Here is a 14,730-nt window from a genome sequence, read left to right as displayed (position 1 = left end):
AGCCATCTATATATCAATAGGATAGCGTGTGTGTTCTTTTGTGTGTCACACATCCGGGACGTTTAATTGTTTTGTTCTATTTCTTGTCATAAATAATTTTACCAAGAATTCTTCATAAGTTTTGGTTTCGGTTTCGACTACGGCTGCCCAAACTCAAGTTTATATATATACATACATATATATACATCTATTTTTTCATAAGTTTTTATTTCGGTTTTGATTCAAGCTAATGTACCCAAGTCATATAGATATATATTTTTTTTGAAATAGCAACTTTATAGCATAAAAATCAATAGAACGTTAACTCTATAATAATATATACGAAATCTGCAAGAATTTAAAAAAATCATATTTAAGCATACTTTACAACCGGGCTTTATCATTGTTCTAACTTAGCTAAATACTTTTGCAGTTTAAACAAAAAAGCTACAATAATATCACAGCGTCTCCATTTACACTGAACATCTACAGAATGCCAACATCAATGTATTAAATATGAATGAGCCCTCTGTGGAATTTCCATAGGTCCCGCTAGTTATTTATGAAGGAATTAGTGTGGCAAACTTCTTTTTGTTTTCATTATAGAAAATATCCGTAAGGAAATAATTTGAGTGAGAGAAAGAGAGTGACAGAGAGAGAGAGAGAGACAAAGAAAAAAAGAGAAAGATAGTTTAAAATAATATATACGAAGAGAGAGAGAGAGAGAGAGAGAGAGAGAGAGAAGATAGGATATAAAAAAAACTTTTGTAGATAGAGTTGACACTGTAAAATATTTGTGAGTGATGGAGAGAGGGGGGGGGGATAAAAATTGTTGTAGATAATGTTGACGCTGTCAAATGTTTCCTTTTTTATTTCGGCAGAAAATGAAATGTAAAAAGCGAGCAGGGGAGAAAGCGAGCGAACGAGAGAAATAGAGAGCAAAATTGGAAAAAGAAATAAAAGCCATAGTAGATAACGTTGACGCCGTAAAATGATGTTTGGCATAAAAAGAAATGTAACATGCGAAAGAGAGAGAGAGAGAGAGAGAAAGAGAGAGAGAGAGGGTGGAGCGAGAGAGAGAGTGAGAGAGAGAGAGGTAGGGGAATAAAAACTGGTGTAGATAATGTTGACGCCGTAGAGTGTTTTTGTTTCGACAGAAATAGAAATCTAAAAATCGAGCGAGCGAGAGAGAGATAGAGAGAATAAAACTGTTGTAGATAGTATCCACGACGAAAAATGTTTTTCGGCATAAAAAGCATAAAAAGAAATATAAAAAGCGAGTGAGTGTGCGTGTGTTTGAGTGTGTGTGTGTGTGTGAGAGAGAGAGAGAGACAGAGAGAGAGAAAGAGAGAGAGAGAGGGGGGCTGTTGTAAATATTGTTGATGCCGTGAAATGTTTGTTATTTTTTCTTCGGAATCGCTGTGTAATGTTTTTCTTTCGCATAATAAGAAATCTGAAAAGCGAGCGAGAGAGACAGAGTTGGAAAGAATATATACAGAGTCATAGGAAAAGAGAGGAAAAGAGAGAGAGAAAAACTGATGTTGATATTGACGTAAAATGTAAGAAAATGAACGCAGCAATTTACTCAGAGATTAAAGTAGGTATTATTGCGACGCCATATTTAGATGGTATATTATTGTTCGTTTAGCCTGCGATTACTGTTAATCCGGAATGTAGGAATCGTCACAGCCTAGCCAATCAGAATGAGTTGAATAAGTCTGGATTTTATTATTTTTAAATTAGAAAAGGGAAAGGTTATATTATGTCTATGAGTTTATTATCTAGCTGCGAAGGGTGCGAGCACAATACATGCATAATGTGGATATTTCCTCCCGGTGTTTACTGGGTGTGGTAGGAGGACTTGATATTTAGAGGGACAAATTGGAACTACTTCCTCTAGACATAGTTGTGATTGTGATAGTGTTGCTTCTAGGATGAAATGTAGGATTTTATTATAATGACTAAATGTGTCTAAAATGTCGTTCTTAAGTTACATAAGGTAGTGGCTAATAATCTAGACAGAATAAATTTGTATGTAACATCTGTTTTTGCAAACCTACGCTACTTTAGTCCAGAGGTGAATTTCTGCAATCAAAATATTATACATGCAGATTATTAATAATGTCTGTTATATACCTACAGACATTAGTGTTTTATGCTTACTCAATGATCAGTGCAAAGAATGACGATTAACGCAGGTCGAAGAATTCGAACCAGCAACAAAACCAACTATGTTTCCATTACAAAGGAACAAACCCAAGGGTCACCGTTCATCGCCACGAAATTAAGGGAAATTTAAACCTTAATGAAGCTTAACGTTTTATGCAGGCGATCTTAGTAATAGTAAGTTACGATCTCGCACAAAAGGCTCGAAAGTCAAATTCAAGTATACAACTTTAAGCATGTCACAAGAAAACATATATCTATTCAATTATATAAATATGAAAATTATGTAATTGAAATATCTATAATATTAGTAAGAACTGCAGATAAATTAAGCTCAATGATTAGCAATATAAGTCAAACATATTTATATATTGTGACTAATCAAATATCACTTTATGAACAATCAATATTTTGTGATTTTTTCCCTCAAATTCAAAAATGTATTCAATTTAGTTAAATAAAAATACAATACGTTGTTACAATAAATCTATTGTCTGTTTCAGTCGTAAAATACATCGCTAGGAAACAGTATACGTCTGTTTTTACTGAAAGACAGTCATTGACTGAAAATGAAAACTGAGTATAAAAAGAAAATAGAAAAAAATATAGAGAAAAAAGAAGAGAAAAGTTTAGGAGACATTTCTTAAAATAAATCGTCTAACTTACGAAATGATGAAAACACCAAGAAATCTAGGTTCCTCAGAAGAAAAAAGTTACTTAATTTCAACTCCCTTATAATAATAACTTAAGAACTAACCAGGAAAAATTTTTGCAAGATTTAAAATATATTTTAAATACCCCCATATATATATACTAAATAAAAAAAATTAAAATACCCCCATATATATACTAAATAAAAAAAAATTAAATACCCCCATATATTCTATACTAAATAAAACACTGTTGACATTTTTTCCATGCGAAATCTGACACTAATAATAATAAATTCAGGCATAAGGAAACTTAATCAGCCTCAAAAAGCCCATCTGCAAAACACTACATTGTGAGAGAATTGCATAATACTAATCTTAATAGTAGTTATATAAATATTAATCTTAATAGTAGTTATATATTTCGTATTCTCTTCTTTTATTAAATTAAAACTTTACTGATAAAACTCAGGAGTATAATCCATCGGACGTTACATTAAACGATTATCTATTAGATGTTACTTTAAACGATACTCTCCTTCCAGAATCCCTCAATAATTTTACTTTCACAATGTATTTTCCTAAATTTAAAAAGACATTCCTCTATTCTTAACACTAACTTTTCAATCCAAGATAACCCTATTACACTTCTGAAAACTTACACATGTATCGTAGCCTCGGCCTTTCATATTGAGAAACACGTCTGATCTTACATATAATCTTTGTATAAATACAAATAACAATCCTACATTTCTAACTACTCGATGTAAACGAGCAATTTATAAATAAAAATAAAAAGAATAAAAGTTGCATAGAACGTTATTTTATCATCAGGTCAAAAAATGATGAAAATAAAAAAGGGTATGAAACAACATAGAATTTCGAATTTAATATAAGAAAAGCCGGCATTATACAAATATAAAGGTTTAAAAATGAAAAAGTTTTAAATTAAACATATTATTTTTTATATGTTTATTTATTGTTTCATTTATTTTTATATTCGCTCATCTGTTATTTTATTTCCTTATTTTTTTTATATTTCATCTATGTATTCTATGTTTTGCTTTTTCTATGACACATTTGTCTTTTTCTTTTAAATATTTTGTTTATTTTACATTCCAGCCTTCTGACTGGCGTTGTTTAGAACATCTCGTCAAGCAATCTCATTGTGGCTTTCATTTTTAATATAAACTATGTTTGTAACTCAGTCTTGACTTGACATGCATTTAAACTAAACAGCCTCCTCCAAACGATATAATGAAGTTTTTTTAGTTAAAATTGCTTCTTATAATGTTCTCAACTTTAGTGTGCATTTTTCTTACAAAATGTATTGCATCATTTTTGACATTTTTGCTTGTTTTTTGATGTGCCTTCAGATTTGCGTTGTTTAGATCGATTGCGAATATGTGGAACTTTTTAAGACTATTTTACCCAGGAACCCTGAATTGAATTTTAACTTAAATACTGTTTACCTTGGAAAATTTGTTTGGAATTTTTTTTATCCATCTTGCCTTTACGTATAATGTTTTTTTAATTCATTTTATATGAATATTTTCATTTTTTTTTTCATTCTTATGTTCGTCCTAACCACGTATCTTTTCCTTCACATAGTATTACTTTTCGATGGCATTTTCTTATTCTTCATTAATTCCCATTATTTTATGCAGTATAGTTTTTTTAATTTCTAATCTAAATTTTCTTAAGTCGGTTATATTTGTATACCCTTATATTTATATAATGCTGGCTTCTCTCCTCTTCTGATGAAAATCATTTAGTTTCGAAATGTCATGGCTTAAAGAGGATCTTTCCACCTCTTTTTTTCCATATCCATCCTTATTAATCTGATGATACGAAAAGGGTTTATGTAAATTTTATTCATCGCCATTCTAATTTAATTTATATATACATATATTCATGGTTCGAAATGCATGTTTCATCCACGTGTATTTCTTTGGATGTACAGTGCCGCCAAAAAGAAAGTCCGCACTTGTAATTTAAAAAAAACGCAGATTTAAGCTAAACTGATTCTAACTGTTTAAACAACATATAATCTCACTTGATTCGCCTTTTATTCCTCTAATTTTACCTGTTCATATTTGATTTTTAATTGAAGCATCCTAGTGTGCAGTTAATGTGCATTTAAATGTACATTTAAATTCCGGCCAAAGTAGGGTAGAAAGTGCTAAGTCAACATATTAATGTACTTGGTCGAATTAATCCGACCTTACAAGCAACTTATAGGCCCTAGAACGTTGGCACTAATAATGCCTAAGACCAAAACTGAACATCCACCACCTTTCAGCGTTGAAACTGTACACCTAGGATTATATTCTTCGTCCTTTCTTCGACGGGCGTACTACTTACCAACACTGCCTAGTCTATTGAACTTGCTTTCATCGCTAAAAATCACTGTCGACCAATACGAAGAGTCATGGGCTTCATTGTATCTGACAAAGTCCACCCGGTGCTTCCTTTTCTTTACAGAAATCATTGGCTTGCGTCTTGGAACACATTCTCGCAAATTAAATTCCTCAAATCTATTCTTAACTGTAGAAAAAGAGCATTTTTTAACAAGATTACACTGTTGTTGGATTTGGGGAACCGTTTCAAATCTGTCTTTAACGTTGCGGATCTCAGTTACATTATCTTCCCTGTAAGAAGTAACTTTAGGACGAAGAGATATAGGGGCATCACGAACACTGCCGGTGTTTTGGTGCTTTTGCACAGTCATTCCTAATGTTTTATCATCACATTTCAATCTACAGCCGATGTCTTGATTGAATATACCAGAAAGATGGAGATTAATGAGCTCCTGATGATCACTAAGAGAGAATCAAGGTATATGGACTAGATGTTACGTTATATAACTTAGGAACAACGACAATTACGATTAGAAAAGATAGAAAGTGGATATTTTACGATTAGACATGCTAAAAGGTGGATATTTTTAAAATGGTTTTAAGCGCATTCGTTGCTGCGGAGTTTCTTTTTGCTTTCTCGATTTAAAACTATTTTTTAAATTGAGGAGAACACAAGGATACTTCAATTAAAAGTCAAATATAAACACATAAAATTATAGAGGAATAAAAGGCGAATTGAATGAGGTATAGGTTGTTTAAACAGTTACAATCAATTTGGTTTAAATTTGTGGTTTTTGAAATAATAATAAGTGCTGACTTTATTTTGGCGGTATTGTATATATATATATATATATATATATATATATATATATATATATATATATATATATATATATATATATATATATATGTAAATATTTATATTTTTTCTGTATTTATTCATCATCAGTTCCCATGTAAAAATACAAAAATCTTTCGAAAAAAAAAACGAAAACGGTTTTTAAGAGCACAAGTTTTCGACCGATCTTTTGGTCTTCAGCGTGTCACTTTATGGTTTATGGATCTTCCTAAGTAAGTAGTTATCAACTATATGAGAGGTATTCTAAAATGTATGCCTCATATTTTTTTTATTGTTTGTGCAGCTTCCAAGTTAGATAACGTTATCAACTCTATGAGAGGCTTTCTAAAAGTAAAGCCTCCTGTTTTATTAATTGTTTGTAGAGCGTCCTCGGTAGCTGACGATATTGGCTATATGAGAGGCATTCTAAAATTATGTCTCCTATTTTTTTATTTGTGAAGCTTCCTAGGTAGATGACATTATCAACAATAGTAGAGGCATTCCAAAAGTTATCCCTCTTTTTTTCGTTTATGGATCTTCCTAAATAGGTTAAGTTTTCAACTATATGAGAGGCATTCCAAAATAATGGCTACTATTTTTATTGTCTGTGGAGCTGGAGACGATATCAACTATACGTGAGGCCTTCCAAAAGTAATACCTTCTATTTTTTATTGTCTTTGGGGCTCTTCTAGGCAGATGAGGTTATCAACTATATGAGATGTCATTCCAAAAGTAATAGCTCCTATGTTCTTCTTTCACGTAACAATTTAATATACGCAAAATGGGTGGCGAGGCGTATTTTTTCTTTATTATTTTGTACTTTTACCAAACAATTTAATAAATAAAAAACTGATTTTTACCGAATAAGGACTATGCTGAAATGATAATGTTATTATTTAGAAATCCATTTTTAATATGGGTAGGGGAGGGTATTTTTCTTTTGACTAATTTTGTACTATTACCGCATAAGTTAATAAATAAAAAACTTACTTATACAGAATACGGACTGTGCTTAAATAATAACGTTATAATTTAGAAAGCCATTCTTAATATCGGGATGGGAAGATAGTTTTTTAATTATTTTGTACTTTCATCTCACAATTTAATAAATAAAAAAAAACTGACATATGCATAATGCGGATGGCGCTGAAATAATAACGTTATTATTAAGAAAGCCATTTTTAATATGGAGAGAGGAGAGTACTTTTAAACTATTCTGTACTTTCACCTAAGAATTTAATAATTCTTAATATGGGGAGAGGATTGTTATTTTTTAACTATTCTGTACTTTTTCATAACACTTGATAAATAAAACCAATGACATACGGTATATAGACTGTGATGAAATAATAACGTTATTATTTAGAAAGCCATTCTTAATATGGGGAGGGAAGGGTACTTTTGTAATTATTCTGTAATTGCACGTGACCATTTAATAAATATGAAACTAACTTATACAGAATTCGGATTGTACTGAAATACTCTCGTTATTATTTAGAAAGCCATTCTTTATTTTTGAAAAGGATGGTATTTTTAACTGTTCTATACGTTCACCTTACAATTTAGTAAATAAAACACCAACTTATAAAGAATAATAATCGTGCTAAAGTATAACGTTAAATATTTAAAAAGCCATTCCTTATATGGGAAGAAAAAGGTAATTTTTAAATCTATTCTGGACTTTCATCTAACAATTTAATAAATAAGAAACTGGTATATACAGAATGATAACAAAGTTATTATTAAGAAAGCAATTCTTAATGTGGGGAAGGGGGTATTTTTAAAACTATTCTGTACTTTCACCTAACAATTTAATAAATAAAAAGCTGACTTATACAGAATACGTACCGTGTTGAACTAATAATTATTTACAAAGCCATTCAATATATATGGAGGGGGGTATTTTTTTTTTTTTACTATTATGTACTTTCATCTAACAATTTAATTAAAAAAACTGACTTTTACAGAATACGGACTGTGCTGAAATAATAACTTTAGTATTTAGAAAGCCATTCTTAATATGGGAAGGGGGTATTTTTAAACTATTCTGTACTTAATCTAACAATTTAATAAACAAAGAATTGAGTTATGCAGAATACGGATCGTGCTGAAATAATAACTTTGCTCGAGAATTGATCCGTCTTCTAAAAATGACTTCATTTTTCTTAAAATTATAGTCGCGTGAGTGGGACGAGAAATTAGTTCATATATGTTGTACAATACTTGCCGAGTGTACGTTAAATTGTTTCATATATGTATTTACATTACCTGTTCGAGGATAAGTAAGATTATTTTAAATGTGTGTTGTACATTTTTCGTCTTAGAAAGATAAATGTATTTCATATACGTGCTGTAAATTACCTGTCCTAGGGAAGGTACAATTATTTCAGACATATGCTGTATAATACCCGTCTTTGATGAATAAAATATTCTTTTGCTCGAGATAGCAAATGATACATAGACATCAAATGGTCCTTTATTTCATAAATAACAGATATGGTCAAAATCAACTTCATTTTTCTAATTGTTTTATACAGTTTCTAGCAACGCCGGATAGCCCAGCTAGTAAAGAATAAATCACAATTTAGAGCTGTTTTTTTTTTTATTATTGGCCACATGTGTTCATATATGACTAAGAGGGAGACCCGACATTGCCCGGGATTGAATGATGATTAACGAATATTTCGCACTCCTATATTTTTATTGTCGTCGAAATCCGTGAAATAGCCCGGGGATGGAGGATTTATATGCCTCTACGCAGTAACTTAGTCCAACACATGTTATTCTTCATTGCACCCCAGAGAACCTACTGCTTCTTTTATAAAATTATTTTATATAATCTTCTCTCCAGTCAACGAAAAAAAAAAACATTAAGAAATTTATGTGCGCGGTTTGAACCTCTAGACCACTTAATACAAAAATAAATAAATAAATAAAAGCAACTAAATTTTCAAGTCTTAAAAAATTCTTTGCTGTTACTGAAAAGAAAGTTAAGACAATTACGGACGGAGTTTTAACTTACAGACACGTCATACAAAACAACAAACAAAAGTGGTCCACCTTTGGTGCTGCATGTGAGATGACGCCACAAAATAGTGACGAAATTACGAATGTGAGAAATGTAAAGGGCCAACGTTGCCTTCACATTTTCACCAAGTTTCGGAAAAATCTAATAGATGGGGAAAAATGTATGGGGTAAAAAGTGTAATTTTTGCAATTTAGGGGCATTTGCGGCCCTTTTTGAGCTCCGGTGGACGCTGAATCCCAGTGAAAATGGGCAAACGGTAAAATGTTATTGCTTAAGACATGAATATTTGAATTCAACACCATGGAAAACCACATACATATAAAGTTTTGAGTAATATGAAAAAAGAGCCCCAAAAAGGCACGTTTTTAGCCCTAAAAGTCCCAGAGGGATGCGAACCAGAATCTTGCCAGGGTCACCCATACTGAATTTATATTAAGAACAATGACCTCCACATTTTGGCCAAGTTTCAGGAAAATCTAATGGATGGATCAAACGCTATAGAACAAAAAGTGTCATTTAAACTATTTGGGGACATTTTTATCTCTTTTGAGCCCCTAGGGACGCTGAATCCTAGCGTAAATGGATAACGGTGCAGTTTCATGCCTTAACACGTGTATATTTGAGTTGACCACCGTGGAAAACCACTATATAGTCAGTATATATATCATTTATATATCAATATATGTATCATTTTTTACCTGTTTCGCAAAAAAAAAAAAATTTTACTGTGCACATCTATTTAATGAGATACAATTTGTGGCAAACTTTCAGGAAAAACTAATGGACGGTTATCCGGAATAACGAACGCACGGACACACGGACACACGGACGCCGCTGAAAACATAGGTCCATTTCCAATAAATCGGGGGACCAAAACACGCTATCAATTTACCCACAGTAGAATTTTGACGACCCGTTGTTCTATCATTGCTGCAAAGCAACGACATGAAAGAAATGGCTTTATCGATGATAGATAAATTAAAATAACGATTTCGATTATCGATTATCGGTAATTATCGGGGGTATTCTGAGACAAAAAATAACCAAGATCACTACCAGACACTAAAGTTCTGTAAATTTTAAAGAAAATCTGTTCAGCCGTTTCGGAGTCTATAAGGAACGAACTCACACACACAGATAAAGTTGCATTTATATAATTGTAGAGAAGAGATATATTTTATTACTTTTATTCAGTAATATAGGTTAATATTATTATTTCTATTATAATTATTATTGTTAGTAGTAGTAGTAGTAGTAATAGTAGTAGTAGTAGTAGTAGTAGTAGTAGTAGTAGTAGTAGTAGTAGTAGTAGTAGTAGTAGTTGTGGCAGTTGTAATGATAGCTTAGGTGTGTTTAATTTATTGATCTAAGATATAATTTGGGAAGTTTTTTATTAAAAGGGTGTGTTTAATATCAGGGAGTGCCTGATAAAATATTTTGTTAGTAGATGAATTGCGTTTAGCTCGGTAGATGAGATTTTTCATCACGGCCATTTTATAACTATAGGGACATTCAATTTTAAAATGAATAAGGCTTGATTTTTTACTTTTACGGTGTAAGCTTTTATTTATATATTGTGGAACGGAAATGTTTTATTTATATTTATTTCATGTGAAGAAATGTATTACTGAATTATTTTTGATTACGTTATTGATTATTGTTAATTGATCTTAATTTTTCCCTAATAAGAGTAGATCGTCGACGTACCTGATATCTCTGGATGGTTGAAGAATGTTATTAAAGTGTTTAGTTTCAAATTTCGTCATAATGAATTGAGAGAACAATGGACCAAGAGCTAAACCCATTGAAACTTCATCAACTTGGATGTATAGGTTTTCATTGAGGCCATAGAAAGGGACCTCAGTGGTGACGGAACTTAATGATTTTTGTAGGGTCCTAGGGTTTATTTTAAGTACGGGGAGAGTTAATAGTACTCTTATTTGTAGCAAATTCTAGCATTGCTACAAATATAATTTGCTGATTTCTTTCTGTCCTTTGATGAGAAGTATAGCAAGAATAGCATTTTTGGGAGACTCCGTGGAATAAGGAGTTTGTAAATTTTTTGGGGAAGGTATTCATTTGAACAATAAATTTTGATTGTAAATTTCAACTTACAGTTTTAATTTTCTTTCTCTTATAATAATCTCTACTCTCTATTGTGTATTGAGCTTTTTTATTCGGTGGGGATTAAATTATCTATATATAAATACAGGTATTTATATTAGATTGAAGTTTACCATAACGTATATCTGCTAAACACTACTTCTTTTTTTATTTCATTATTTTACACACACACACACACACACACATATATATATATATATATATATATATATATATATATATATATATATATATACACGATATACGTTATAAATGTAAGGATTGAACCTTCAATATTCAGAAGTGTGACCTAAGGACCCGATACACAATGGTTAGAATACTTGGAAAAATTCAGTTGATATTCTTCTGAAGGTTGTAGGTTTATACTCAGTATGGGCGATCAAAAATATAATCATGAATGACTTAGAACTTCTATTCACCTACGGCTGACGGAGCGAAAGCATGTTAGCCCCGTTTATTAAATGCATGATTTTGTTTGAAATTCCGTTCAGATTCGAAAGTTCGACTGAAAGATTCCCGAATCTGACAAGAAGCACCTTAAAAAGGTAAGAGGTTACATCAACCGATGCGTTGTGAAAATCACACCTGCGATGAGAACAGTTGTCCAAATAGTATGAATTACAAATCCTTATCTCAAAAATTCTGAAACGGAACTAAATTCTGTTGCAATTTAATATTCATATACAGACATTTGAAATAGTCATAATCTTTCTTTACCTGATTTCTCATATTCTTATAAAATTGATTTTAAAAAAGCATATATTAATGAAACTGATATTCTGTTGTTACTTATACATTTTCCATATGTCCTGACCGAGTCCGATCCAAACACCAGTGATAATGAGTTATAGTCGTAAAATATTAAATAAAGATATAAATAACGATGACACAGATATTCTTAAATACCAGTCTATTGCATGGCAAGCTTGGGGAATTACCAAGTACATATCTCATGAATTAGTTTTGATTAACTGTTAGGTTTGTGCAAAAATAATGTCGTTTATATATATATATATATATATATATATATATATATATATATATTTATATATATATATATATATATATATATATATATATATATATATATATATATATATATACAGTGATGATCATATTTATTGGCACGGTAAAATAAAAGTTAAATTTTGTCTAATAAATTCTAAAAAAGGGATTAAATTAAAGAAAATAACAAAGTATATTATGTATTTTTAACTGGCATTTCCGATGCAGCAATCGGATTTTAGAAAAAATAAATAACAAAGGAACAACAAACATAATTGCAAAAAACCCTTGTTCAAAATTATTAAAAATACATAATATACTTTGTTATTTTCTTTAATTTAATCCCTTTTTTAGAATTTATCAGACAAAATTTAACTTTTATTTTACCGTGCCAATAAATATGATCATCACTGTATATATATATATATATATATATATATATATATATATATATATATATATATATATATATATATATATATATATATACATATATATATATATATATAGTTAAACGTCAAAAAAACAACATTATTTTTCACCAACCGAATATTTTGGTAAAATGAAGTCTAAAACAGCTAGAAACAATGCCGTGATAAGCAGACAGCAACGTCTGATATATCCAAACTTAATTTGTATCATTTGTATTAATCATCTTTAGGTCACTTAACATTGGCGATCTAATTGGAACAAGTGTGTCCACGTGATTATTATATCATACTTATATGACAGTGTTGACTATGGTGCAGTGTATTTAAGGTCAACTACAGCTAAGAAGATCGGAGGAAGATTATAATGACATTTCATAGTGAAATAAAACCCTTATGGTCCATAAATAAATTATAAAAGAGAGCAATTGGGTGGAAAACGGTTTGTATTGTCGAATGAGAAATTGGACGAAAAATACAAAGCCGTTGATCAAACTAATAAGGATGTTCTGAATAGAACTTATTTATAGTTAGGCATGTACAGTATAGAGTAGTCTTAACGATAACTACTTTGCTAAATCCTTGTCTTAGATATTACTGTACAGTAATATACTTTAACATTTAAGTTAAAACCTACCAAATGCAAAATTGTATATTTAAAGGATAATGCTATTTGGTTCAGCTGTGTATTCATATGGAGTAGAAGATCTCTGATTGGTCAGCTTCTGATATGGAATCAGAGAATATTGTCAGCATGGTATTAGTTTCTGATAAATGTTAATAAATAAAGCATATAACCTGCGAATAAATAGTAATGTTTATGTTGCCTGTCGAGGGAGATTGTAGTTAAGGTTAATAGTAAAAATGATATATTTTAAGTTAAAACGGTTATCCTGTTATTTGTGAATAGAACATATGTACGGGCCGAGTAAGAGATGAATATATTACCTTCGTGCGTGGCCCAAGACAACTGAAAAGCAGCCATAGTTCGACTGAAGAATATATAACACTTGTCAGTTCGGATTATTAACGCGTTCTTAAGAGAGTGATCGTTAATGTCTATTTTACCAAATGATCTATGTACCACGGTTTGTTCCCATTTCAATTCAACAATTTATGTTAATTTGGTTTGCAAACTGAAATAATAATATATATGTATTTGCCTCACTCTTCTTTAAATGGCTGCGATCTTTTCAATCTTTATTTTTCCTGCATTATTACCAGATGGTATAAAACATTAATTTTTAGCGTGGATTCAATTATATATATATATATATATATATATATATATATATATATATATATATATATATATATATATATATGCAAGTAATTTGTTCATATAATATATTAAACGGAAATTACTACAGTGCTTACGCTTTAAAGGTTTCCTGAAAAAAATGAAAAGTTAGCAAGCGACATTTTCCACTTCCCCATCAAATTAAAACAAAACATTGTGTGAATATTTACAAGACATATGTGAGGAAAATAATCACCTTAAATGTCTTTTACTTTTGCTTATAAAATTGTAAATTTAACAATCTCTTAATCGCTTTAAGTTTTTTTCGATATTGATTCCAAAAATGTCTGCAGATAGATTTAATATTCTGAAAAAAAAGTAAAATAAAAAGTTTTATAACATAAAATGTAAAAAAATGCATCGATTACTTACCGAACCGCATTGGTCTTCATTCTTCAGATGTTCAGCAATGAAGGTGACCCCGTCAATAGCTTGCTGAATATCTTCGTTGAGAAGTCTTTGTCTCATGCTGGACGAATTCTCGGACACAATCGGTTCTTCAAGTGGAAAACGGCCAAAGGCGCATGGCTGTTGTTGCTGGTCAACGTTGACTCGGCGGGTGATGCGCTGGTAGAGTTTACTACCAGTGCTGACTCCCACGCTCCCTCCACCACCTATGCTGCCTCGTCGGCCGCCAGTGATCACACACGAACTGCCGTCTTTTATTTCGATACCATTACAAGTCCGCCCGGAAGACCTTGACGACTTGTCGAACTCCACGTTCGGACGCCTCATGATGAGTAACTTAGGCAGAATGCTAAGGAAGACACGCCGCACCCACGGACTCATTGTGTGGGTCCACGGCGATCGGAAATGGACATTCAGAACGACAACTGTAACGATGATGGACAA

The 14,730-nt window shown here is 31.1% G+C and overlaps 1 protein-coding gene across 2 annotated transcripts in view; it reads right to left on the bottom strand.

Moving 5' to 3' along the window:
- Window positions 1-14,730, bottom strand: part of LOC145268745 (acetylcholine receptor subunit alpha-like) — a 276,701-nt gene that overhangs the window by 89,725 nt on the left and 172,246 nt on the right. For both annotated transcript variants that reach the window (XM_080124349.1, XM_080124341.1), the window contains exon 4: window positions 14,251-14,730. This exon is cut by the window's right edge and continues 604 nt beyond it. In XM_080124349.1, the coding sequence (XP_079980475.1) occupies window positions 14,251-14,730 (480 nt within the window). The remainder of the gene's footprint in view (window positions 1-14,250) is intronic.

This window comes from Euprymna scolopes, chromosome 4 (assembly GCF_053919585.1).
Source record: "Euprymna scolopes isolate OS-2025 chromosome 4, ASM5391958v1, whole genome shotgun sequence".
In the NCBI taxonomy this organism is placed as follows: domain Eukaryota; kingdom Metazoa; phylum Mollusca; class Cephalopoda; order Sepiida; family Sepiolidae; genus Euprymna; species Euprymna scolopes.
The sequence above is the reverse complement of the archived record's forward strand: the minus strand, read 5'-3'. Positions and strand labels throughout refer to the sequence as shown.